Here is a 26437-nt window from a genome sequence, read left to right as displayed (position 1 = left end):
CCTCCCATGCTCACGCTGGAGCCAGAGCAGAATTCTAACCTGTGCTTCTCCGAGCAGATGCCTGCCTCTTCCTATCTGCAGCAGGAGTTTTGCTCATGGGAGACTCTTGGCTTGCCGAAGCTTTCCTTCTGGACCTGGCGTTTGGCTTTCTTGCTTTATTTCCCTTGGCGTTCTCAGCTCCTGGGACGAGCTCTTTCCCCTTCTTCCTGCCAGATTGCGTTGCTACCTTCTCTTGGCTGCTGCTGCCCTTCGAACTTCTCTTAGGCACTGGCTTTGTGACCTAGGCAGATGATTGAAATGTGCACTCTCAGTCACAGGGAAGCGACTTGAGCTTCTTCTGTACGTTTGAAAGTTCAGGGGAACCGGGGGCAAAGGCTGTTGTGGGAAGTGCTGTTGCTGTTCTGGGATTGACCTTCAGATGCACAGGTTTAACCATCTGCCCTATGGAGTTTACTCCACACACATCAGCTGGGAGAAAACTGGGGCAAGTTTTAAAACGTAAGCTGCCTAAAGTCAGGCACCAAATGTGAACATTTGGCCTTGTTCTCCCTAAAGTTCTCCACCTCAGGAATGCACATCACCAGCTGTTCATGCAGCTACTACTAACCCTTACAGTAAATGCTGAGAGAACATTTGGTGCTGTGCAAGGCAAAGACAGAGCTCACATCATTGGCTTTGGAGCAGGGACCGTCTACTACTCTGTCTGTACCGCACCCAGCGCAGTGGGGTTCTTGGCTGGCCCTTAGAAAGAATCATATTTATTCTGATAGTGCCTATGTTACACAGACAGACAGAGAGAGATATTTTGCAATCCGCCAGTCAGATATGCATAGGGATGTTTACGGATTTGCAAAGTTTAACAACAAAGGGGAATAGATTAGCTGTTTCACCATTAACCCAAACAAGGGCAGTAGTACCAGTAAGATATGCCACAGCCTCGGGTCAATAGCAGCTGTATTTTGATTAAACGCTTTGCAGGGACTTTGCAGCTAAAAAAGCTGCATCTGTATGCACCCTTAAGACGCTTCCTTTCGCCAGGTTGCACAACTTCCATTGTTCCAAAGACACTCCTTGATCAGCATGACCCTGTTAGCGATTTGTCCCTTACTGCAACATTGACATTTGCAGTACATTGCTCACTTTCAAACGTGAGATTAAATAATGTCTGGACAATAGAAGTGTGTTTCTTTAACCCCACCCCTGAGGCCAGCAGGCAACAGTTAGAACTGCCGAACCAGCAGAGACTACTAAAAAATAAAATAACCTGTTATTCGTGTTCTGCGTTCAATTCATCCTGAGATGAGCTTAATGAGAGCGTGGGGTTGAGATCCCAGCTATCAGAACATCTCTGGGATGAGGAGCCTCTTTACAGAGATGTGTGTACAAACAGAGTGTAAAAACATGCACACATGTGCCTAGTGTCAGGATATGTGTCAGTAAAGTGTCCATGACTTAGGGGGCTAGTTGAGAGAGGCAGTATTATCTAGGGCAGTGTTTAGAGGACAAGCGTGCGAGTTTGGGTTCTATTAGTTTTAGTCCTGATTCACCGACCCCTAACGGCAACACATTGGTCTGTCTCTGTTCTGCAGTTTTCTCATCTGGGAATAATGGGCGGCTGTGAAGGCTGAGGTGGTGTTTAGCTTCTTCCATCCAAAGATCCAATGGAATGCACAATGGGGGCAGCAGGAGAATGAGTCTGGGAGTAGAGGGGCCCCCATAAACACTGAGAGTTACAGAAGACATCTAGACTAAGGCTCTGTACCTTTGGACTTGAAGGCTCAGGGTCAGCATTCACCCGCGAGCGCCTCTTGCGGGACTTTTCCCCTGCAGAAGAGAACGTTAAGATGACCGTTTAACTCTGGAGGCGAGAAAGGGGCCTGACTGCAGCTGAGTCAGAGGTCTAATCCCCAGCCCTCTTTTCCTCTGGGAAGCCATCCAGGGAAGAAAAGCTCCCACATATGGTCTGGAAGCTTGGAGATGGTTCTGAGAGAGGTTGGACACAGCTGGCCTGGTTTTGTGGACATCTTGCCTGGACTACACGTGAACTGAGTGTACAGAGGGTGCTCAGAGTGGGCTGGTTTGCATAGCTCTCCCTCCACAGAGCAGGTATAGTACAAAGAGCGACAGTCCTAGCTTCCCCACGTTCACAAGGACACTTGTAGGGTACACAGGCCACTTGATACTGGGCTGCCAACAATAATGGGACCCTTGGAGACTCACTATCTCCTTTCACCCGGGCTGCTGAACTGCCACCCAGTGGTAAGGATGAGTAACCACTACTGGATTCAGGACAGTGAACTAGAGTTTGAGAAGAGTGTAGCTTGTTTCCTTAACCTTAATAATTCCACAGCAAGCGAAGGATCTCCCTGCCTCTCCCAACCCAACCAGAAGCAAGAGAACCCTGCAAAGCACGGAAGAGTAAAGCGGATGTTCACCTTTCGGGGCCATAGGTCCAGGCTCCCCCTGCAAAGGAAGGCAGAGCTTTTAGACAGTCACCAGATAAAGAAACTGATCTTAAGATGGTTAAAGAACATTTAATTTGACAGCATTCTGTCTGGCAAGAAATCACTTATCAATAGTTGTGGGTATGAAATAGATTCATAGATATTTAGGTCAGAAGGGACCATTATGATCATCTTGTCTGACCTCCAACGCAGGCCACAGAATTTCACCCACCACTCCTGCAAAAAACCTCACACCTATATCTGTGCTATTGAAGTCCTCAAATCGTAGTTTAAAGACTTCAAGGAGCAGAGAATCCTCCAGCAAGTGACCTGTGCCCCATGCTACAGAGGAAGGCGAAAAACCTCCAGGGCCTCTTCCAGTCTGCCCTGGAGGAAAATTTCTTCCCGACCCCAAATATGGCGATCAGCTAAACCCTGAGCATATGGGCAAGATTCATCAGCCAGACACTACAGAAAATTCTTTCCTGGGTAACTGGGATCCCACCCCATCTGATATCCCATCACAGGCCATTGGGCCCATTTACCATGAATATTTAATTACCAAAACCATGTTATCCCATCATATCATCTCCTCCATAAACTTATCGAGTTTAATCTTAAAGCCAGATAGATCTTTTGCCCCCACTGCTTCCCTTGGAAGGCTATTCCAAAACTTCACTCCTCTGATGGTTAGAAACCTTCGTCTAATTTCTAGTCTAAATTTCCTGGTGGCCAGTTTATATCCATTTGTTCTTGTGTCCACATTGGTACTGAGCTTAAATAATTCCTCTCCCTCTCCAGTATTTATCCCTCTGATATATTTATAGAGAGCAATCACATCTCCCCTCAACATTCTTTTAGTTAGGCTAAACAAGCCAAGCTCCTTGAGTCTCCTTTCATAAGACAAGTTTTCCATTCCTCGGATCATCCTAGTAGCCCTTCTCTGTACCTGTTCCAGTTTGAATTCATCCTTCTTAAACATGGGAGACCAGAACTGCACACAGTATTCCAGGTGAGGTCTCACCAATGCCTTGTATAACGATACTAAAACCTCCTTATCCCTACTGGAAATACCTCTCCTGATGCAATCCAAGACTGCATTAGCTTTTTTTACAGCCATATTACATTGGCAGCTCATAGTCATCCTATGATCAACCAATACTCCAAGGTCCTTTTCCTCCGCTGTTACTTCTAATTGATGCATCCCTAGCTTATAACTAAAATTCTTGTTATTAATCCCTAAATGCATGACCTTACACTTTACTGTTTTGTCTTTATGGACCCCACTTACCTATTGTTTGTCTGTATGATCTTTGTCTGGTTCTTTGATTGTTTCTATCTTACATAATTAATTTTGCTAGGTGTTAATTAATTAAGGTAGTGGGGTATGATTGGTTAGAGAATTTTGTTACAATATGTTAGGATTGGTTACTAAAATTTTAGTAAAATGATTGGTTACGACATAGCTAAGCAGGACTCAAGTTTCACTATATAAACTGGGGTCTACAAGGAAATTCTTGGGAACCAACTCCAGGACACAGCCCCAGGATCAGAGCTGCCAGACCTTACACACTGCCAATCACAGCGTGCAGAAACTGGAGTCCCCCAGATGATCTGATCCTGACTGGCCATCAAGAAAAGTTCATCTGTTTTATTGGGAGTGGTGAGCATTGTATGTGTAGCATGTGCATTCTGTTTTGGTGATTGTTAATAAATAGAGGTTAAGTAGGATACTACTGTGTAAGGCTCTTTCACTGGTAAAAGACCCCATAAACCCACAAAAGATGAGGCCCTGAGTCCAGAGGGAATGAGTGTTTGCTCTGAGCCCAGAGGAGTAGAGCCCAGAGCCCACAGAGTGCCTAAATTAAGAGGGTTATGCCTGAGCCCTAGGAACTAGGTAGACGTGGGTGCCCTAGAGTGTGCAAGTGACAGACAATTGGTGCAGGTAACAAAGGGACAGACTTTGTGCTAGGCTTAGCCAATGTCTCCTGGTGATGAAGAGCGGAAGGGGCTGGGAGAAGGCCAGAGCCAGATTAACTCTCTCCTGTGGGCCCGGGGCTATTAGATTTTCTGGGGGTTTGGAGTGGGCTCAGGGCTGGGGCAGGGGATTGGGGTGCAGGCTCCGGCCGGGAGGCGCTTACCTTGGGCAGCTCCTGGTCGGCGGTGCAGCAGGGCTAAGGCAGGATCCCTGTCCGCCCTGGCTCCGCGCTGCTCTGCTCCGAGGTGGCTGGCATGTCCAGCCCCTAGGCAGAGGGGCCAGGCCGCTCTGCGTGGTGCACCCTGCCTATGCACGCAGGCGCCACCTCCACAGCTCCCATTGGCTGCAGTACCTGGCCAATGGGAGCTGCAGAGCTGGCACTGGGGGTGGGGGCAGTGCGCAGAGATTCCCTCAACACTCCCTGCCTTGGGGCCGCATTGGCGAGCTGGCGCTTGCAGCTCCAGGCCCGGAGTAGGGCGCCAAGGCTCAGGGACCGGTGTTCTGCCTGTGGCGTAGAAACTTGCTGTGGGCTGGATGAAAAGAAGCAGCGGGCCACATCTGGCCCACGGCCTGCAGGGGCCCCCCTTAGCCCAAGGCCATGGGCTGCAGCCCCTAAAGCCCCTGCATTAATCCGGCCCTAGGGAAGACGGCCTGCCGGTCTCCTCTTACAGCGGGGTCCAGGCCCCACGGTAGGACAGCAATGATGAGTCAAGCCTCTCTGAGTGCAAGGCCACCGCAGTTCATACCTGAAACCAGATGGTCCTACCATTGCCATCACGCAGCGACCTCATGCCAGGGACACAGTAACACTGCAGCCACTCCTCAAAGGCTGCGGTATCATCAGAGGGCTCCGGGCCATAACCCTTCCCCCCTGGTGGGACACAAAAATGAGCATCAGGGAAAACTCTCAGGTCCAAGGTTCCCCCTGCAACTCCAGAAGTGAGGGGCTGATCTGCTGTGGGCTTTGCTCTATGCTAGAGTGACCCTTGCTGGGGGCTGCAGCAATGCTCAGCTCCAGCTTTCTGAACCCTTCCAGGGGCTCCCTCTCACATACCCCATGTGGGATAGCTTGGAGATGGATTTGCACCTCTCCAGCCTGCACACATGCAGCTTGAAAGCATTCAGCTCTCTGGAGCTTGGTGTTTTTAAGGGATTGCCTCTATTTCCACACCAGCTGGAGACATTGACTGCTCCGATAAACCAAGAGGTCGTCAATTTCTCTCGTATCCGGCCTCACTCGTCTGCATTTGCTTCCCCACCAATGTCTGCAGCTGTCTGGCTCGCTCACCACAGTCAGTGTGCAATGCAGTTAGCTCTGGTGGGGCGGAGGGGTCTGTCTGCTGAAATCCTTAGGGGAAGTCTGGGAAAAACCTATGGCAGGCTGAAGCAGAGGCAGACCCAAAAAGGATGCAAGAGAGGGAAAATAATGGATGGACCATGGGGCCTCTCCTTGCTTAGTCCCAGAGAGAAAGACAGGAACACATCCCAGCTGGGACAGGGAGTGAAGTCTGTCCCCTGCAATCAACAGTTGTGTAGGGAACACTGAGCAGAGTGACAGGACATGCACCTGTGCTCCGCTCTTTAGCGAACAGGGTCACCATGGGTCTCTCCTATTATAGACTTTACAGTCAGAAGAGACCCTCAGGATCATCTAATCTGACCTCCTGCACATTGCAGGTCACAGAACCTCACCCACCCACTCCTGTAATAGGCCCCTAATCTCTGACTGAGTAACTGATGTCCTCAAATCATGCTTTAAAGACCTTAAATTACAGAGAATCCACCATTGACACTAGTTTAAACCTGCAAGTGAACCAGGCCCCACACTACAGAGGAAGGCAAAAAATCTCCAGGATCTTGGACAATCTGACCTGGGGGAAAATTCCTTCCTGACCCCAAATATGGTGATCAATTAGACCCTGAGCATGTGGGCAAGACCTAGCAGGCAGACCTCTGGGAAAGAATTCTCTGTAGTAACGCAGAGCCCTCCCCATCAAGTGTCCCATCTCTGGCTGCTGGGGATTTTTGCTACTGGCTGATGACAACAGCTACCCATTGAAATCTGAACGATGGAAGTAGCTTTGTAGGGGCCACTTGCGCACCCCACAGGGCACGTCTGGTGTCACCCTGCCTCTCATGTAAAGGCCCAGCCTCCTCCCACTGGCATTAAACGCCCAGCCTGAGCGCTTTCATATGGTGCCCTTGCTTCCTGCTACCCCTGCCCCAACCCACCCGAGTAGGGCTCTGCCCTACCCCTCCCCCGTTGCGGAGCGTCTGCCCAGCTGAAGGCAGCAGGGATCCAACCCCAACCCCAACATCTCATTGCAACTCTTCCTGCTGGTGTGGCTGAGTCACCTCCATCACAGGCTCCATGGCCCACTGCAGGGCAGGAACCCGGGGCTGTGCTCCCTGAGCTATCTCCTTACCCATGTCAATGACCTCCATGGGCACTGCATGGCAGAGCTCCAGCAGGTCAGGATTCTCCCGCTTTAGCTTCACTTTCTTGCTCAAGGTCAGGTCCGGACTCTGCTGGGTTTGAGAGGAGGAGATTCAAACAGGGAGCCCAGACACAGCCCAAGCCAACCCTCTCCCATGCAACCCTTCCCCAGCCATCCAGCCCTTCCTCCTCCCAGCAAGGGTCGGCCCACCCTGCAATCCGAGGTGCAACTGAGCACTGCAGGCATACCTGAGCCAGCTTGCTAATAGCCACCAGCGTACACACCCAGGGTCCCAGGCAGGCTTGTATTCGGGTGCCTAACCTGGGCGCCAGAGCCTCTCTGCTAGTTTTAGCGAGCCAGCTGAATCAAAGAGAGCTTGGGTATGTCGACCCGTGCTGCACTTACACTTCTGACTGCGGTGTAGACCCTACTCCAAGCCGCTTTGTAGCTACTGGTCCCACCCAAAAACCAACCAGCCTAGTCCCCTCCCAGCTGTCCAGCCCTTCCTATAAGGCAACTCCTCCACAGCTGCCAAGCCATCCTGCTCCTCACCCCTCCCCCAGATTTCCCTTACCAGAGGTCTAAACCCGCCCTGACTGCTCCAAGTCAGCTTCCTCTCCCTCCACATGCTAAATGCTCCCTGTTTCCAGATGCCAGGCAAAATTCAGGCCTGGCATAAACAGGGCTAACTCCATAGACTTTGAAGCAGCTGCTCTCGCTGAGTGGGAATCTGACCTGCCTCTGTACAGTACCCACTTGTATACACATCAGTCACTTTACCACTCCACGCAGGGCTGAATTTAGCCTGGCAGCTTTGGAAGGCTAAAGATCCCTTATGGCTGGGACGCATCACTGACTGCACTGCAGGTGTTTGTAACTTAACTACAGAGACAGGCCGGGGGAGGGGAAGGGAGGAAGGCCGGTCAGACAAAAACACTATTTGGAGGGGAAGTAGCTATTTTAAAAAAAACCCAGAGGCCACACAGCACTAGACCAGAATAGTCAGATTTGGAGCCTAAACTACCGTGGTCCTCTTAGTTGTGGGTTCTTTTCACAGCAAACTAGGATCTTTGGCCCAGATCCCCAAAGGTATTTAGGCACTGAACTTCCCTTGAAATCAGTGGAAGTTTGGTGCCTAAATACCTTTGAGTATATTTGAGATTGGTCGGGGGAGGGAATGGTAAAGTGAGTGAAATATGCAAGAGGCTACTGTACAAGGCAGAGCGCAGTCCCCCTCAGCAAAGGATGGTGCATACACGACACAGGAGCCATAGATGTATATGCCATGACAGGCAGACACGGTCCATCTGGCTCAAGATTTGCAAACAAGTTTTACATGCAGCACTTTTGCAGAGCAACTCCTAGGAGTTAAAGGCAACAGAAGATAAGCAGACATTTGCGTAGCATCTGTCCTCCCAAATGTGCTTTATAAACTAACCATACACATGCCGTATATCACACGAGGAAGCGAGTGATTCTTTCATGGAGGAGCCAAATGCAATCACTGAACTGTTAAAGCAAGTCTGAGTATGGGGAGGGAAGAAGTCCGTCTCCTTCTCAAGCTGCATGGCTAACTGAGGAGCCAGAATGCAGTCAGCAGAGCTGGGATTTGGCGAGGGTGCTGGTGCTAACCTCCCTGCTTGGGCAAGGTGCCAGAGGAGCTTTAACGACTACATGGGAGCAGGCCCCGTCTCACAGCTCTCCAGAAAACCACCCCTCCAAACCCCATGCAGGGGCATTGCCTGCTCCAGGCCTGACTCAGAGCCAACAACTAAATGGGCAGCACTATTGTCTGCACAGGTCACCCATCCAAGCCATGCACATAACGATCTAGCTGAGCAAGGGGGATCTGACAGACTCCAGGCCATGGCAGTGTGGCCGCACGTCACGGGGGGTAAAGCCTGAAGAATTAAACTGAGATTCCCCTGTGAGAAGGAATTTTGAGAGACAAAGAACAGGCCCTGAAGTCAGAGTGTCTGGCCTCCTGATTCATGATGAGGATCCACCTCCAAGACAGCAGCCACTTCTAACAAGAACAAAGAACAACAGGACCCAAACCAGAAATGGTGGAAGTTCTAAGGTTAAAGCTACAACTTGTAACTGGGGCTGCAGAGGGTCCAAGAGCCACTGACGCCATCACACCCCATGTGCTGCAATCCCCAGGCGCTACAGGGTGAGCACTGAACCCTGAGTTCTGTGTGATGAGCTGCAACTTTTCTGTGCACGTGTGTAAGCCTTCTTCATCCTCCTCACCTGTTTCCGATGCTGAAGGGCCTCTAGCACCGTCCGAGCCTTTTCAAAGGGAGGGATCTTTAACCTAGGAGAGTCCATCTGTTACGTGAGGACCCCAACACAAATGCCAGCCAGTGCAAATGGAGTCCCGGCCTAAGGAGGGAGATTGCTGACGCAGTGGGTGAAAGCATTGGCTTTTCACCTCTGAAGAGCTGGATGCAATCTACGCAGTAAAACATTGGTGCATTCTGACTACAGCACATGAGCATGCTGTAATTCAGCTCCCCAGGCAAGGTCCCGGATTGAAAGTGTCACTGCAGGCCAAATCTGAGATGCCCAGCACATATAGGGTACTCAGAAAAAAAATAAAGGTCAGGGCTGTGTTGGTAGCGAGCGTAGTGCAGGAACTGCAAAGTACTCAAAGCTGAGGTGCACTGGATGTGCTGTCTGTGGGTGCTTAGCACTGGAATGGATATGGGCTGGCTGCATTTCAGCAAGGGAAATGGAAATGGGTGGCCTATCAACAGTTTGGATCCTTACATGGTGCTGGTCTCATAGCTACAGTGATGGGAATAACAAGGTCTGATATCTACTTACTATGTAAAAGGGACCCTATACATGAGCACCTTATGCTCGCTAATGTATTCATCCTCACAACCCCTAAGGCAGTGCTAATATCGACATTGTACAGATAGGGAAACTGAGGCAAGGAGCAGCTAAGGGCTTGTCTCCATAGGGAGTTCAGACCAGTTAACTGAAGCTGTGAAGTTAAGGCACATCAGTGAAAGTTCATCATAAACCCCCATTTGGAGAGGCTCATTCAGAAGTAAAGTGGCCTTAGTTTGCAGTAGCTGAATCCTCCTTGGGGGTTTTATGCACTTGACCTCCCGTGCATTAACTTCACAGCTTTAGTTATTTCATCTGAACTTTCCTCAGCGTCCCTGAGTAAACAAGGCCTGGTTTGCTCCAATGTCACATAGGGAGCCTGGGGTGGAATAGGGAATTGGACCCACTTCTTCACTGGGCTGGCCTCCTCCTCTCTGCTCTGCACCCTGCTCACCTGTAGAGAATCTCAGCTCGGAGGTAGTTGCCAATCCCATTGAAAAACTTCTGATTTAACAGGGCTTCGCAGATGGGCTTGTTGAATGCCTTGTCAGACAGGTTCCTCAGCACGTTCTCCCTGGAAGACAGCAGGGCCGGTCAGCTAGGGAGGAGGGGCTGGGGAAATGACCATTTCACTCAACCTGTGATGTGCTTCCAACACAGTAACCAACATGTGAGGTGGGGTTGTTCTCCAGTGGGGTTTTCTGCTGAAGAAGGGTCTGCCTCCCGACACAAGCAGGGAGAAGTGAAACTAAAAATGATGGAGGCTATGGTCTAGCGGGCACAAGTGAAACCTTGGGGGATGGTTCTTATAGCAAGACTGTAAATATAGATGTGAACAGTCTGTGTAGGAGAGAGGAGGGGGCAGCATTAGACATCAAGAGGCATTACAATAAGACAGGTAATGATAAAGGTAGAGGAGAAACCCTTTGGGTAAAGGTACAGGGATGACCCACTGTTTCCTTAGCAGGAGCAGCACATGGACTTGCAGTTCCAGTGCTGTAAGCTACTTGAATTCAGCCCCATACAGAACGGGTTCCTGGAATGCAGCAGTTATAAAGGTATTTGATTGCAGGGAAGCAAATTAAGAAATTGAGTGTGATAAGAGGAAGCATTAAAGACCCATCACAGCGTGAAGAAGGCTGGAGGAACAGTAAGACACATCGCCATTAAAGCATCGAAGGCAGTCTAAGAGTCCGCTGAAACAGACGAATACAAAGAACAAGAAGGAGCCTTTGAAGAGTGGCTTTATGAAGGGCTGCTCTAAGATCTGCACATAGAAGAGCAAAGAAATAAGGGAACACCAACACGTAGAGTCAGGTGAGGCTTGCAATGAAGAGACAAGGGTACAAGGAATGCTGCCAAAGGGAAATAAACATAAGTGGCCACACAGAAATGCACTGAAGAGGGAGTAGCTCATTCATCAAAGAGGAGAGGGATGAAACTAACAATGACTCAATACCTGAGATACTGGAATCCTTTTATGCAATCTGCCTTTGGCAAGGTGCTCAGGGAATTAACCAACAAACTCACCAAGTCTCTGATGACTGAATGGGATATAATTAGGGAAAGGAAGATTTAAGAATATGAGGGGTGAAAAGATTGGAAGGGAAGCAGTGGAAACCCCAATGCTCAGCAAATTAAAAACTAACCCTGAAAATCCACTAATGAACGTACCACATGGTACGTGGGCGGGCAGACATGCGTGTGTGCACCAGAGAACCCAATGACCCCTTTCAATCTCCAACCTCTGTCAGTCTGTGATACGCCCTTCAGCTACGAATTCTACCTGTGAAATACAAAGTGGGCACTTTGGCCCACAGCCTCTAAGGTATTTAGGCTCTTCCAATAGAAGTTAGGACCCTCATTATCTTTGGGGACCTGGTCCTTTGTCCACCAAGCTACAAAGCCCCTCCTTGCCTGCCATGGGATTTTGCGGGTGTTAAAGTAGCTACAGCAGGGTTCTCACTCTCTTGCACTATTTCACAACTGTAACAGACACATTAAGAGTGAAACATTAACTTGGACAAAATAATACAAGAGCTCAACCAAAGCCCTCCGGAAATCTGTCGTAGTCAGTTAACAGGTCCTAACCCAGGGGATCTCCAGCTTTTTCCAGCCTCCCATTTTGCAGACATCTCCTCGTGGACCTACCTCATTCTCAACCATTCAGCCTCCCCCTGCTTGGTTCTCAACATGCTGAATTGCGTGGCTAGCAAGGTGGTCTGCATAGCCCTGGAGAGCCATTGCTGTGAGGGTTAAATAGCTCAGCTGTGCTCTTCCTTCTTGCAACACTTAAGAATTATTTTTGTGCTGTTCACTTGTTATATAAAAAAAAGCCACAAAGTAGGTTGTTTAAACCAAGCCTGTTCCCTTATTCATAGTGAGATCTCAGGGAATACAAAGCACCACACAAACCAGACAGTCTTCAATCCAAGACAAAGTTTCCATAAACGTGAGCTAGAAGTATCCCTGTAATGGCAAAAGACCCCATATTCTATCACCAGGCGCCACACAGAATTCACTGTTAGAACATTGTGTTGATCATTCAGCCCGTGTCCCTGCCCATTCAACACACACTCCTAGTCAGTTTCTCAAGCAGAGATGAAACGTCATGGTGGATCTCACCTGAATTTCTCATACTCCAGCATCACACATGGCCCTCGGTCCAGCTGCCACGTCCCGTGCACTTCCCACCGCCCGAAGCGCCTGAAATCCACGAAGCAGAGGGCTCGGCGCGGGCTCTCCTTGGTGTAAAACCGCAGGTGGGCATGTTTGGGCAGCTCGGCCCCGGAGGTGAGCTTGAAGCTGCCTGACATTCCAAAGCGGAAGACAAGATCCATGGGCTGCTGGGGACCGTTCTGGCTCTGCCCCTCCTTGCCCCTCTCTCTGCCAGGGAGCGTATTCTTCTCCTCTTTGAGTGGCATCAGGGTCAGCTTGATCTCTTTGCCCCGCGAGGTGGCAGAGATCAGGTACGCGTCGCTCTCAAACAGCACCTCTGGGTTCTTGCTCACTTCAGACTTCTCCACCTTCCCCGAGAAGATGAGCCCTGCACATACCGTGTTGATGTAGCAGCTAGCCAGGTGAAGCTCTGGTCCCTCTGGCATCTTAGACACCTAAGACAAGACTCAAGCATAAGGCAGAGCAGCTATTGTAGCACATGCATCTTACTAATCAGGGCGGGCAGCTCTCTCAGTCCCTGGCTTTGCTGGGCCCTCCTGGCCGGTGAATATGGACCCAACAGTAGGTGTGCAGGGGACAATTGCAAGGCTGAGGCAGTGGACAAGGATACCATGGAGAATGGGTATTAGGGACGGGGCCACCTGGCCATGGGCTGAGCCACTAACCCATTCCATGAGGAGCCAGTGCACAGCCAGGAGATAGGCACCACCAAGCTGGCTGGGACCAGGAACAGATTTGGGCCCTGGGTCCCTGTGAGCCAGGAAGCTCCCCACAGGAACCCCAGCACAGGGCCAGCTTCCCCGTCCCGCAGCCAGTGCCCCCCCCCAGCACAGGGCCAGCTTCCCCCTCCCGCAGCCAGTGCCCCCCCAGCACAGGGCCAGCTTCCCCCTCCCACAGCCAGTGCCCCCCCCAGCACAGGGCCAGCTTCCCCCTCCCGCAGCCAGTGACCCCCCCCAGGACAGGGCCAGCTTCCCCCTCCCGCAGCCAGTGCCCCCCCCAGCACAGGGCCAGCTTCCCCCTCCCGCAGCCAGTGCCCCCCCCAGCACAGGGCCAGCTTCCCCCTCCCGCAGCCAGTGCCCCCCCCCGCACAGGGCCAGCTTCCCCCCCGCAGCCAGTGCCCCCCCCCGCACAGGGCCAGCTTCCCCCCCCGCAGCCAGTGCCCCCCCCGCACAGGGCCAGCTTCCCCCCCCGCAGCCAGTGCCCCCCCCCGCACAGGGCCATCTTCCCCCCCCCGCAGCCAGTGCCCCCCCCCCGCACAGGGCCATCTTCCCCCCCCGCAGCCAGTGCCCCCCCGCACAGGGCCATCTTCCCCCCCCCGCAGCCAGTGCCCCCCCCCGCACAGGGCCGGCTCCCTGCTCCCTGCTCCAGCCAGCTCCCACCCCGGCCGGGTTTGCAGGGGGCCTGGAGGCAGTTACACAACCAGGCACCGCAGCAGCCCGGCTCCGCAGTCCCCGCCCACAGCCCCAGCACGGGGCCGGCTCCCCCGTTCCCCTCAGCCTGTCCCCCCCGGCCCGGCTCCCCAAAGCCTGTCCCAGCACAGAGCCGGCCAGGGCACCTGAGCTCCCGCTCGCACTGTTCGTCGGCAACCAGAGGGTTAAACAGCCCCCCCACCCCTGCTGGGAGGGGCGGGGCAACGCGGGGCACGATGGGAGTAGTAGTTGCAAAGGGGAGCTCCCGCCTACAGGGTGGGGAGCGGTGGTCCCCAGGCCCGCGTGGCTGCCGGGGAGGGGCTCGGGGGCACGGGCGGGGAATGGAATTCTCCTCCTCCGCCCTGTGCCTTGTAGTCTATGGCTGGCTGGCTGGGGAAAAGCACCGCACAGGCCCCCACCCCCAACCATCTACTGCACAGCCCCCCTGTCCTGTGGCCCCCCCAGAGCAGCTACCGCATGGGCACCCCTGCATCCCACCGTCCTGCACCCACCCAGAGCAGCTACCACACGGACACCCCTGCATCCCACCACCATCCTGCCCCCAGCCAGAGCAGCTACCACCTCAGCAGCACTGCTGCCAGCTTCCCCGTGCACTGTGCGGATGGGTAGCCTCCCTGCCCCACAGTTAGATTTACCAGAACCAGCCTACAGAGCAGAGTTATTCATCACCTACTTGCTGGGCACAAGGTCACAACATGCCCCAACTTCTCTCATAGAGATGATTCCTCTCTCTCCCCACCCCAGCACCATTTAATCTTGCCTCCAGCGTAAGCTTCAGAGACCGACAGAATGAAGCACACTGATGTGTGGTAGCTGTAACAACTTTTACCCTATCTTCTACCCCCCAAGCTACTCTTATCCATGTATAACACTAAGGTAAATCTTACCAAGCTATTTGCCACAATATCTTACAACAGTTAGTTATCTGTTGTGTGACCTAGGCAGTGTGGCTGAGGTGACAGACCTCTGGACTAGGACTCATAACTAGTTTCCAGTCCCAGCTCCTCTGCTGGCTGACCTTGGGCAAGTCACTCCCCCGCCCCCACTGCCTCAGTTTCCCCACCTGTAAATTGGGGATAACAATACTGACCACCTTTTTAAAGTGTGTTGAGATTTACTTCTGAAAGTGTGATAGAAGAGTTAATAATAATACCTAACAAGCTATTGTTTGTACCATTTTAATTGTATTGCCTTTCAATTCAATGGACCACGGCCTTGTTCTTAAAAATACAGGGCTGCCCTGGTCTTTTGCTGTTCAGCAGCAATTTACCAAATTATTTCAAAGTTAAAATGGTTACCCACTTCACTGCCTTCGGGCTATGTTGACTTTGCTCTAAAGGAGCAACTGCATGATCCCAAGCTGTGAAGTTCCTGTAAATCAGAGCCCTGAGCTGTAGCCAGGAAAGGGGGTTAGCACAATAGGGCACCAGTGGCAGGGGCCAATGTAAACGGAGCACAATTTAAATGAAGTTACCAAAACCCAACTGGTCCCTCGATGGCTGTGTTACCAGAGCTGTGCCTGGGGCAACGGCTGGACTAGCCAGGGTTGCTACAAGACAAGGCTGGGGTGAGTGAATAGTTTATGGACTTTGCCTACGCTGGCTCTGGTTTCTACAAAGGTCAGGACTGAAGGAACAGGGAGGGTGTATGTGGGATGGAGAGACATTGACAGAGCTGCAGGGGCTGGCAATAGGTTACAGAGTACCTGCCAGTATGATTAATTTTGCCTGCGGCATCAGTCTCTCCCTTTCAAATAGATAAGACAGGGATCGGCAACCTTTGGCATGCAGCCCATCAGGGTAAACCCCTGGTGGGCCGGGCCGGTTTGTTTACCTGCAGCATCTGCAGGTTTGGCCGATTGCAGCTCCCACTGGCCACGAGATTCGCCGTTCTAGGCCAACAGGGGCTGTAGGTAAACAAACTGGCATGGCCTGCCAGGGGCTTACCCTGACCGACCGCGTGCAAAAGGTTGCTGATCCCTGACTTAAGATTTACTCCAGTTATTTAAAGACAAGTCTCTGTTCCCCATCTCATGAGGGTTTCAGAAATGAGGGCACAGGGGTAACAAGGGAGGCAGCAGTGCAAATTAAAAACACTTCTGTGGGGCGCTGCCTTTGTTAACCACGTGGCTTTATTGGATCCCGCTGGCAAAACAGGAAACTACATATAACTGGCTTCATGTGCCAAGGCCAACCGGAAACGCATGGAGAGATTCACAGATGCATGTTCCTGCTGATCCTTTATTCCATGCACTGAGCTGCCCTTGAAAAGGTGGTAGGTGTGGAGGGGGGAGGCTGGGGGTGGAGAAGGAAAGATAAATGCAGCTTTTCTATCCCCCCCACAGGCAAAAGGCTCCTTTAGAGGAAGTGGAAAGAACAGTGGCAAAGTGCTTTTTAGGGGTGGGATGCGGGGGAGCAAGAAGGGACTAGAGAACGCTCCATCTGCTTCAGCTGGTGAAACTTCCCAACCTCTTATGTACGACTGGGAGAGTTGCCCCAGCCACAGGTATCCCAGATTGCTGCAGGAGTTCAGTCAACAGGTGATGTGGAGCTGGCCTAGCCGCAGCCTTTGGTGGGCTGCAGCACGCTACGTCTCCAGAGGAGACATGGGAACCCGCGCGCCTGCCCTGGAGTAGCCACAGGAGACAATTCAGGCAGAAGCAAAAGGGCAGATCAGCTCCCTGCAGCTGTTCAGGAACAGAGCCACCAACAAAGGGCTGGGCAGGGGATTTCAGGGTCTTTCAATGTTAAACTAGCCTCCAGCCGGCAGGCCTGGGTATTCTCCGGAGGTGTGTGTGTGTAACACGGTGGCATGGCCCAAGGGTTTGGACACCTTTGTTATAGGAACTCCGAGCTGAAGCTGGTCTCGAGGTGGAGATCTCATTAGCAGATGCAGAAGCCCCCAAGCCCCCATCCACCATTGCTCTGGGGATGGGTCCTGGGGTGGGGGTCCTGGAAGCACAAGGGCTTGTAGGCAGGTTGGAGGAGGGGCAGGCAGGAGACAGCAAGAGAGGTGGGCAGGGGAGACAGCAGCCAGCAAGAGTGGGAAGAGCAGTCATCAGTTTCAGCTGCAGGGATCTGAGAAGGGAGGAGAGAGCCCAGTCCAACCTCTGCCCAGGCAGTGTCTGCGGTTGTGTGCAGCGAGGGGCTTCCCCAGCGGAGGAACCGCACCCACCAGACTCTCCGATGGGCCTCTGCACAATCAGCTGGCTCCTTCCACGCTCGCTGCCCTCCTCAGCTGAGAGTTTTCATCATGGCGTGGGCCTGTCTCAGCTCTGAAAGTGGAAGAGGAGATGCAAACAGCCAATGGGGGCAGAGTGACCTGGATCTCAACAGGGGACGCTGCAGCCAGTTCCCAATTCACTGGTCACAGCAGGGCAGAGAATAACCTCTCCGCTGTGAGCAGGAACAGAGAAATGACACGACAGGAGACAGCCGATCTCTGCCCCAGCCAGTAGGGGGAGCAGAGGGGACACAGGAAAGGAAGCACCAGCTGGCAGGGCAGGGACGAGGCGAGCGATTCCAAGCTGCCCATCTGCTGTCTACTCACCTGCCAGTAAGACCCGGAACTTCTCTGCTGACATGGTCATGGCAAAGGGCTCCGTCCCGCCTCGGTCCCCAGCTCGCACGGTGAACTTCAGGTGCACGAGGGGCTCGTTGACCTGCTGGAGCTCGCTGGAGCTGAGTGTGTGATCCACCCTCCAGGACACAGAGTCCAGACGGTTCACTGAGGACAGAGGCAGAGCCAGTCTCAGGTTTGCACTGTCAGTGTAAAACACTCTCTCTATGCACGAGCCGGCGATATAGATTTGGGAAGCATTTTTCAAGAGCATTAAGCGGCTTCTCCCACCCCTGAAATGCAGCCACCTCTGGTGTGTGCGCAACACAGCAACTGTCTTACCAGCCCACAGCAACAATGTAAGACATTACAGGAAGGAAATGTCTCCAGTTGAAATAACAAGGGAGTTTCAGTCAGTGGAGTGGAGCGCTCCGAGATAGCTGTGTTATCCCAGCCACAACCCTCATTGCAAAGATTCCCATGAGTCCAAGTGGTTAGCACCGCCTCAGCTCTGTCTCTCTGTGCGGCCGAGAGAGGTAACGCAGTGTCCTGCAATGCCCTGCTGGGGCGCTGCTTCAGTGTTGGCTCAGAAGGCAGAGCACCGCCTAGTGCGGAGGTGGGCAAACTCTGACCCGCGGGATCCTCCTGCCCGGCCCCTGAGCCCCTGGCCCAGGAGGGGAGCCCCCAGCCCCTCCCCTGCTGTTCCCCTTCCCCCGCAGCCTCAGCTCACTGTGCTGCTGGCGCAATGCTCTGGGCAACGGGGCTGTGAGCTCCTGATGGGCAGCGCAGCTGCAGAGCCGTGGCCTGACCCGGTGCTCTGTGCTGCGTGGCTGGCTCCAGCCACGTGGCGGGGCTGCCTGTCGAGGCAGCGCGGTAAGGGGGCAAGGAGCGGGGGGGGGTAGATAGAAGGCAGGGGAGTTCCAGGGGTGGTCAGGGTTGTGGATAGGGGGTGGGGCGGTCAGGGGGCAGGGAACAGGGGGGTTGAATGGGGGCAGGGATCCCGGAGGGGGGGCAGTCAGGGGTGGCGGGTCCGGGGGCAGTCAGGGGACAGGGAACAGTGGAGGGGGTTGGATGGGGCAGGGGTTCTGGGAGGGCCATCAGGGGACAGGGAACGGGGGGGGTGGGGGGTTGGATGGGGCAGGAGTCCTGCGGGGGGGCATTGGGGCGAGAAGCAGGGAGGGGGTCAGAGATGGGACGAGGACCAGGCCATGCCTGGCTGTTTGGGGAGGCACAGCGCTCCAAACAATTTTGGAAACCCGATGTGGCCCTCAGGCCAAAATGTTTGCCCGTCCCTGGCCTAGTGCATCACCTGCACCATTCCCTGCTGCACTTGGATTGTCCTGGAGGTGAACTAACCTGGGCAGCTCCTAACCTACCGGGCTGACAAGGTCACAGCCCAAGGGAGTCAGACAACAGGGTTCTGGTCCCAGCTCCTGGTCATCCCCTCTGTTGCTGCTGAAAACCCAGTCACCCTCAGCAAACTGACCCTGTCCCGCAGCCCTCAGAAGCAAGTTCTCCCCAGGAAGTCCCAGAGGAGAATGGCTGGGGAAAGTCCTATTGAACTTCCATCCATGGACACAGGAGAACAGCTGGAGGAGTGGGGGCAGTGGGTACCAGCAGGGCCTGTACCCCTGCTGAAGGACCATCTCTCATCCGCGGCCTGGAGCAGTGTCAGGTTTGCACGGCCAGAGGGGGAACACTTACATCTCAGGCTGCGTGCCCTCAGGCTGTCCTGTAGGGGGCTCTGTTTCTCCTCATAGGACCGGCACAATCCTGTGGCATGTTCTACAAAACACAGAGACCAAGAAATCACCCACCAAAGAGCATCAGATCGGTCCCTGCACAACACGACTCTGGTTCCAACAGGCTCAGAAGGGACCCTGGCTGCGAACAGCTGAGTTGGCCTGTTTAGCAGGGGGACTCTAACAGGATGCTGACACTGGGGCGCACATGGGATAACGGGCGGATGATGGTACCCTAGGGCATTTCAATCAGAAGATGGCCCAGCTACTGCTCCAAAGTCCTTCCTGATGGTTAACACAGCGAGTTCTAACTTCTCACGGATGGGAGAGTGCGGGGGACACACAACCCAGCAGCAATCGCCTCCTCCCCCCGAGAGCCAAGGTACTGAATTCCACACAGGGCTGGAGCAAGGCTGGTAGGACACAGTTATCCAGGGTTACAGCCTGGTGCATGGGGTGGACAGACTCAGCTCTGCTCCCCAGCACCCTCCTCTGGCTGACATTGCACCAGAGGGTCAGGCTGCCGCTACCAAACCCAGGGCTCCCCAGTGTGCTGCAGCCTACTCCAAGAGACCCATCCCTTGGCACTTCCCCTACCTTTGGGCAGCCCCAGCTGTTGCAGCTCGCTGGACAGAGAGTCGCTGTCTACGCTGTGTTTGGCCGCGCTGGAGAGGATGAAGCTGAGCACAGCAATAGTGGCCTTCACATCCCCAGACTCTGGAGAGAGGAGGAGAAACCTTTGGGCCTCTGCATGGCAGCAGGGCTCTTCCCCGCAGGGAGGCAGCTTTGATAGACCCTTGCAAGGGTCCGTGTCCACTGACGTAGGATCCAACAGCCCTTGACGTGGCCTGCCCTTTGCAGTTCATCGTCTGCAAGAGACTAGAGAGGGTGCACAGACAGATGCCGCCTCGCACTGGGCCACGAGGGGCAGCAGGGAAACAGGCATAAAGAGCTGGACTCATTGTCACCAACCTGGGTGAGAAGCAGCAATGGGCAGCGGACTGATATGTATGTGGGAGGGAGGGGGGAGTCAATGCAACCAGCAGGGCTCAAAACAGATTAGGATTTAAACAAGCCTGGGACAGGCAGGAGTTAAGTCTAACTAGAATCAACTGATGCTAGGGATCCAAATACTAATAATGGCCAAGGGCCAGAGGAGTAAGGGCCTGTCTAACCGAACACTTAGCTCGTGGCAAGCAGGGGTGTAAAGCTGCCCTGCCCTAGCCAGCTGCGCACTGTCCGTGGACCCTGCTGCTGCAGACTAACAGCTCCCTAGGGCACTTTCACCTACTCCTGTTTCCAAGCAGGGCAGATCCCAGGCACACTGCGGAACTCGGGGTGTGGAGCAGGGTCCACCCGGTCACCTAGCATGTGGCCGATTTACACCCTGGTTTGCTGAAACTAACCATTCATACAGCCAAAGCCTAAGGTTAACACTGTACAACCATCAGGCCCAAGTGGCAGTAAGGGCCAAGCCACAGCATGGCAACTCAGCTGGGGTCAGCTCATTCATAAAAACCAAAACAGACATTTCACAGCTTACATCATGGTCCCATCTGGCCTCGATTGTCCAGTCTGATCTGTGTAACACAGCCCACCGGGCGTCCCTGAATTAATGCCTGTTTGAACCAGAGCAGATCTGGATTTAGAAATCGCCAGTGATTGAGAGCACTTGGGCAGTTGTTCCAACGGTTAACGACCCTGTTAAAAACACCTTATTTCCAGTCTCAATTGGTCTAGCTTCAACTTCCAGCCATTGGCTCATGTTAGACATTTGTCTGCTGGACTGAAGAGCCAATTATCAGCTGTTTGTTCCCCAGGTAGGTACTTACAGGTTCCCATCACATTACCCCTTAACCTTCTCTTTGTTGCGCCGACCAGGCTGAGTTCCTGGGACCCCTCCCCTCCCCTCTGCATTGCCACACTAAGACAGCAAGTTCTGCAGGGCAGGGACGGGGGCTGTTCGGGCAGCGCCTGGGAAGTTTTGATTGTTACTGTGATCACCACAACCATCAGGCCCAGGGCTCTTCCACACGCTCAGGAAAATGGTGTTATTCCCCAACGCAAGGGCCCAGAACCACCCAAAAATATAAAGCCAGGGCAGCGTCTGGAGTGAGAAGGGGAAACTCGTCAGGCTGCCAATTAGCAGCGTCTCCCCCAGACAGAACAGGGGCAAGGACCCTGGGAGATTAGCAGGGCTCCTGTGCTTGCTCACAAGCAGAGGGTGCCGTTGGTTTCCAATGGCTGAGCATTAACTCTTCAGGCCTTCACTGCTTCAGGACGTGCCTCTCCACTCGAGACCCCAGCCAGCAACGCTTTTCAGACAATGTGGCTAACAAAGCTGAGCCTGGCGCCCATAAACACTGCAGGTAAAATGTCCTCAGGCCAGGGCACTGGGGCGTGGAATGGGCCGGGGGGGAGGTAAGAGTCAGCCAAAGCCTGGCCTAGCATCTCAAAGCCACCGGTTTTCCGCAGCCTTCCTGCCGTAAGCACAGACAGAGGAATGTCAGTTCTAGTAATGAAGCCAGCAAAGCTCCCTGGAAGGCGGGTGAGGCAAAGAGCCAAATCCACCGTGACGGCCTCACGGACAGCACTAGAGGAGCCCAGGCTACGGGCACCCAACTGCTCTGAAAGGGAACGACACTCACCAAACTTGGCATCCGACGTTAGCTTCAGGATCTTTTCATACTGCAAGAGAAGAGCAACACGCAGGTCCATCAGCCCCAGGGCACTCTATTCCCGGGGCACACAGCACGGTGCAGAATGATCACAGAGCCCTCTGAATGACAGGTTTCAGAGTAGCAGCCGTGTTAGTCTGTATCCGCAAAAAGGAGTACTTGTGGCACCTTAGAGACTAACAAATTTATTAGAGCATAAGCTGATCCCTCACTCTCACAGATCTTGGGAGACAGACCAATCCTCGCTTACAGACAGCCCCCCAACCTGAAGCAAATACTCACCAGCAACCACACACCATACAACAAAAACACTAACCCAGGAACCTATCCTTGCAACAAAGCCCGATGCCAACTCTGTCCACATATTTATTCAGGGGACACCATCACAGGACCTAATCACATCAGCCACGCCATCAGGAGCTTGTTCACCTGCACATCTACCAATGTGATATATGCCATCATGTGCCAGCAATGCCCCTCTGCCATGTACATTGGCCAAACTGGACAGTCTCTACGCAAAAGAATAAATGGACACAAATCTGACATGAGGAATCATAACATTCAAAATCCAGTAGAAGAACACTTCAACCTCTCTGGCCACTCAGTAAAAGATTTAAGGGTGGCAATTTTGCAACAGAAAAGCTTCAAAAACAGACTCCAACGAGAAACTGCTGAGCTTGAATTAATATGCAAACTAGATACCATTAACTTGGGTTTGAATAGAGACTGGGAGTGTCTGGGTCATTACACATATTGAATCTATTTCCCCATGTTAAGTATCCTCACACCTTCTTGTCAACTGTCTAAATGGGCCATCTTGATTATCACTACAAAAGTTTTTTTCTCCTGCTGATAATAGCTCATCTTAACTAATTAGCCTCTCACAGTTTGTATGGTAACTTCCAACTTATCTGTATCTCTCTCTCTCTCTCTTACTCTATGTTCCATTTGGTGCATCCGATGAAGTGGGCTGTAGCCCACGAAAGCTTATGCTCTAATAAATTTGTTAGTCTCTAAGGTGCCACAAGTCCTCCTGTTCTTTGAGCCCTCTTAGCAGATCCCCCATGGGGCAAGTAGAGCCAGGCTAAGGCCAACAATTCCATAAGGGGCCTCTGGTTTTGGGTGCACTTGGAGTCAATAGGAGTGGTGGGGGCTCAGCACTTCTGAGTAATGGGGCCGAAGTGTCTCAAGGGGGAACCCAAATTACCAGAAGCTACTGGATTTAGCCTAAGTAACCTGCCCAAGGCCACATGGCATGTGGCTTATCAGGGACTAGGACTCCTGGGTTCCTGCCTCCCACTAGACCAAGCTGCCTTCACAATGTGGGGTGCAGGAGAGGCCATTCCCACTGGCTGCTAGTGCTCCAGGAATGTCCTACAGGGAACCTCCATGATCCAAACAGTGGGTCAGCTGCTGTATGCGATGGGTGTTACAAATGGCTCAGCCCCATGTCCCCTAGTGGCCAAACCCCTTTGCTGCAAGACTTCAAGGGAATCCGTGTTGTCAACCACCAGCCTTTCTCCTTGCGATGGCAGGGCCAATGGGTGGATGAGGTGAAGCAGACCACACAGGACCCTTAGAGCAACAGACACTAACATTTACTAGTAAGTATTTAGCAGCCGTACGGCCTTTTCCACCAGCAGATCTCCCCGATGGGAGAGGGGGGAGGGGGAGGTATCACTGGCCTTCTTTTACAGATAGGGACACAGGCTTTAGGCACCCTGCCCAAGATCAGTGGCAGAGCTGGGAATAGAACCCAGATGTCCTGACTCCCACTCTGATACCCCATCCACTCCACCGCACTGCCTGCCCTAAGGCTGGCCAGCTCGACATGGCCCACGCCACGCAGCCAGGGGGAGGGGAGACTTGAGTCTCTGCGATCGCTGGATCCCGGCTCAGCTAGGCTGAACGTGGGAGAAGAACGCCCTTCACTTACATCAATCCCCTCGCCCTGCAGGTCCTTGAGCACCTGGCCACAGATGAGCTTCAGCTTCACCGAGGACTGGAAAGGAGAGAGCAAGAAAATAAAACCCCACCACAGTGCTGGGCCTGGCGGGCTCTGTCTGGCAGGAGTCTGAGCTCCCCTCAAAACACACGCTTTCCACCACATCAGGGGGACCCATTTCAACCTTGCCCTGCCCCAGCCAAACAGCCACTGGTTTGGGTTGTTTATAAACCACTCACTTCTTGCCACTTTGGGGCACACCATGGTTTGGATTCCACAAAGAGACTCCCTGAGCATTGGATGCAACATTCAGGCTAAAGCCCCAGCCAGCTCTTGTAGTGCACTGAGCGTATTGCTCGAGCCCTCAATCAAAGCCTGTTCTACATACTTCCCGAGCCTCTCCCTGCTCTCTTAGAGACGCCCTCTCAACCAGGGACAGGTGCAGAGTTCACGCCGGTCGCTCAGGGACTTGAGCTCTCCCCCTTCATCAGACATCCCGAGTCCCAGAGCTCAGATCGGGATGCATCACTCAGATATTCCCATTGCTCCCCAAGGCCATCGTACCCCTCTCAACGGCCAAGGCTTCGTGCTGACTGTCTGGTTTCACAGCACCCAATACCGTCTCTGAGGGGAGGTTTAAGAGCAAAAAGTGCTCAGATCCCAGGGTGCTGGGCACCGGATAAGATCCAGAAGACAGAGAAAGAGGAAGTTTCCACTTAACTATTTTGGCCAAGGTGCTGATTTCGGCGAGGACCCAGTCGGGACAGTCCAAGTCTCCACAGAACCGGAACCTCTGGAAGGAGAAGATCGGGGGCAATTAGGACCCAGGTGGCCTTTGGGCCAGGGGACGTCAGTGGCAGAGAGTCCTTTGCAGGGCAGCCCTGCTCTTCTTGCCAGAGCAGGGGAACCCTCATTTCCCACTGTTATTGCTGCCCTGTCTCCATTGCACCAGAAGAGCCGCCCCCCAGATTTCTCTCCTCTCTGGGTACTTGGCTGCCCTCATCTCCGGTCTCTGCTCTGACTGAGCCTGCTGCAGAGTCGGACAACAGCTGGGTCGATCCAGAGCTGTACAAATAACTCTCCTCCTCAGGCCCTGGGTCCCCACTGTATAACGCCCCTGTGAACTCAGGCGCAGCGGCTCCGTGCACGGAGGCCGTTAGCTTTTGGAGCAAGCTCCTGGGGAGAACAACCAGACTCAGCTGGTCAAGCTCAGCCCTGGCACGAGGGGATGCAACTGCCCTGAATTCAAAGGGCTTCCCCCAGGGCTGAACTGGGCCCAGAGTCTGAAGGAGACAGACTCATCCCCAGAGAAGGAAAGAGTTGGAGGGGGCTGGGGTATGCCCAGAGGGATCAGTCTGATGAAGGGGTGGGGTGAAGGTGGGACAGGGCAGATGGCCCCTTCCTGTTTCTAAACCTCTTCCGTTCCTAATAGCTGCCAGTTAAGCCGCAGCTTCAGCAGTTTAACCCAGCAAACGCTGGTACAGACCATGAGCCTGCATCCTGGAGCAGCTGCTTTATACCCGCTGCAGTTAGGCAGTGAGTGCAAGGGAACAAGTCTCTGGGAGCTCACGTATACAGGTCCACAGGCTACAGAACCTGGCATAAGCTGCTCAGAGCAGGGGGCAGACATCTGGGTCGAGGGGAGCAGGATGGCTGATCCCCCCAGTGTTTAACATTAACGTGGCTCTGAAATGATCCTTTCCCCTCCCACTCATTCCCCTGCACATCCAGTGCTGAAGCCTTTAGTACTCCCTGCTTTAGAAACACAGGTGCTGCTACAGCAACAGCCCATCAGACCCGGCATCCTGCCCCCAGCCCTGGCCAGTGCTGGCTGCTTCAGAGGAAAGATGCATTACAAGGAGTTGTCACTTGCCCCATCCTGCAGGGCAGTACTCTGGGTGGTGGGAGTGAGGCAGGGAAGGCAGCGTTTCCTTCCTGACCCCTGCAAGCTACTGGCCTGCACCCTGAAGCAGGAGATTCATTTATCCCGAGCACATTTAACTAGGAGAGGTATTAGAACTCAAAGGGGCGTCATTCCATTCCCCAGCTGCCACTGTGGGTTCCCCAGGCCAATTACCCACTGTGCAAAGGGGCAGCGCTTTCCATTTGCTCCAACTCCTTCCTGGGACCCCACTGATCTCAGGTCACCGGAGGGAGGAAGCAGTTTTTAAGCCAGACCCTTCACAATGTTTAACCCCAACTCCCCTCTCCCCCCAGCTCTCCCCCTTCCCTGACGCACATGTTAGGAAGCTCGTGACACTGGCCTGGCGAACCCCAAGGACTGGGCTAGTAACGGGGAGCCCCCAGGCATGGCTCCCGTTGTACCCAGAGTCCCTGCTGCCCCAGGAACTCAGCTCTGCATCGCCGCCGGCCCCCAAATCCCAGCAAAGGCCTAACACCCCCCAGCCAGCCATGCCCGGCGCCTGCGCTCACCATGGTTTCCGGCTGTCTCTGCAACGCCGGGCACGGGACCCCTCACCCACGCCAGGGCTGGAAGCCATCAGCTGATCTCGGAGCGCAGTCAGCTGACCACAGACTTCCCTGCGCCGCAGCCTGTCAGCAGCTCGCTGGGCCGAGTCAGCTGACCGCAGGGTTAGTGACACTTCAGCCGTGGAGCCTGCTGACTTATTGCACAGACTGAGCCTCAGCCCCTGGCAGCTCTTCCCTGCTGCCAGCAGGGGGGGTTACCAAGTCCCCTGAGACAAGG

At 53.6% G+C, this 26437-nt stretch overlaps 1 protein-coding gene across 8 annotated transcripts in view; it reads right to left on the bottom strand.

Annotated features, from left to right (window-relative positions):
* NEIL1 (nei like DNA glycosylase 1) overlaps positions 1-26106 on the bottom strand; it is a 34304-nt gene extending 8198 nt beyond the window's left edge. For 4 of the 8 annotated variants that reach the window (XR_012153950.1, XR_012153951.1, XR_012153949.1 and 1 more), the window contains exons 1-10: positions 23722-23787; positions 21756-21795; positions 12324-12811; positions 10153-10272; positions 9114-9177; positions 6849-6951; positions 5169-5293; positions 2436-2463; positions 1763-1824; positions 40-280 (exon numbers count right to left, since the gene is read on the bottom strand). Coding sequence is in view for 5 of the 8 variants with exons in the window: in XM_073303456.1 (XP_073159557.1) it covers positions 40-280; positions 1763-1824; positions 2436-2463; positions 5169-5293; positions 6849-6951; positions 9114-9177; positions 10153-10272; positions 12324-12811; positions 21756-21767 (1243 nt within the window). In the remaining 3 variants the exon portion in view is untranslated. Of the gene's footprint in view, positions 1-39; positions 281-1762; positions 1825-2435; positions 2464-5168; positions 5294-6848; positions 6952-9113; positions 9178-10152; positions 10273-12323; positions 12812-13042; positions 13179-13932; positions 14145-21755; positions 21796-23721; positions 23788-24451; positions 24524-25969 lie in introns of those variants that run through there. The other 4 variants (XM_073303457.1, XM_073303458.1, XM_073303460.1 and 1 more) reach the window with 4 other exon arrangements.
* Between the last annotated feature and the right edge of the window lie 331 nt (positions 26107-26437).

The sequence above is a fragment of the Lepidochelys kempii genome, chromosome 10 (assembly GCF_965140265.1).
Source record: "Lepidochelys kempii isolate rLepKem1 chromosome 10, rLepKem1.hap2, whole genome shotgun sequence".
Taxonomy (NCBI): Eukaryota; Metazoa; Chordata; order Testudines; family Cheloniidae; genus Lepidochelys; species Lepidochelys kempii.
The sequence above is the reverse complement of the archived record's forward strand: the minus strand, read 5'-3'. Positions and strand labels throughout refer to the sequence as shown.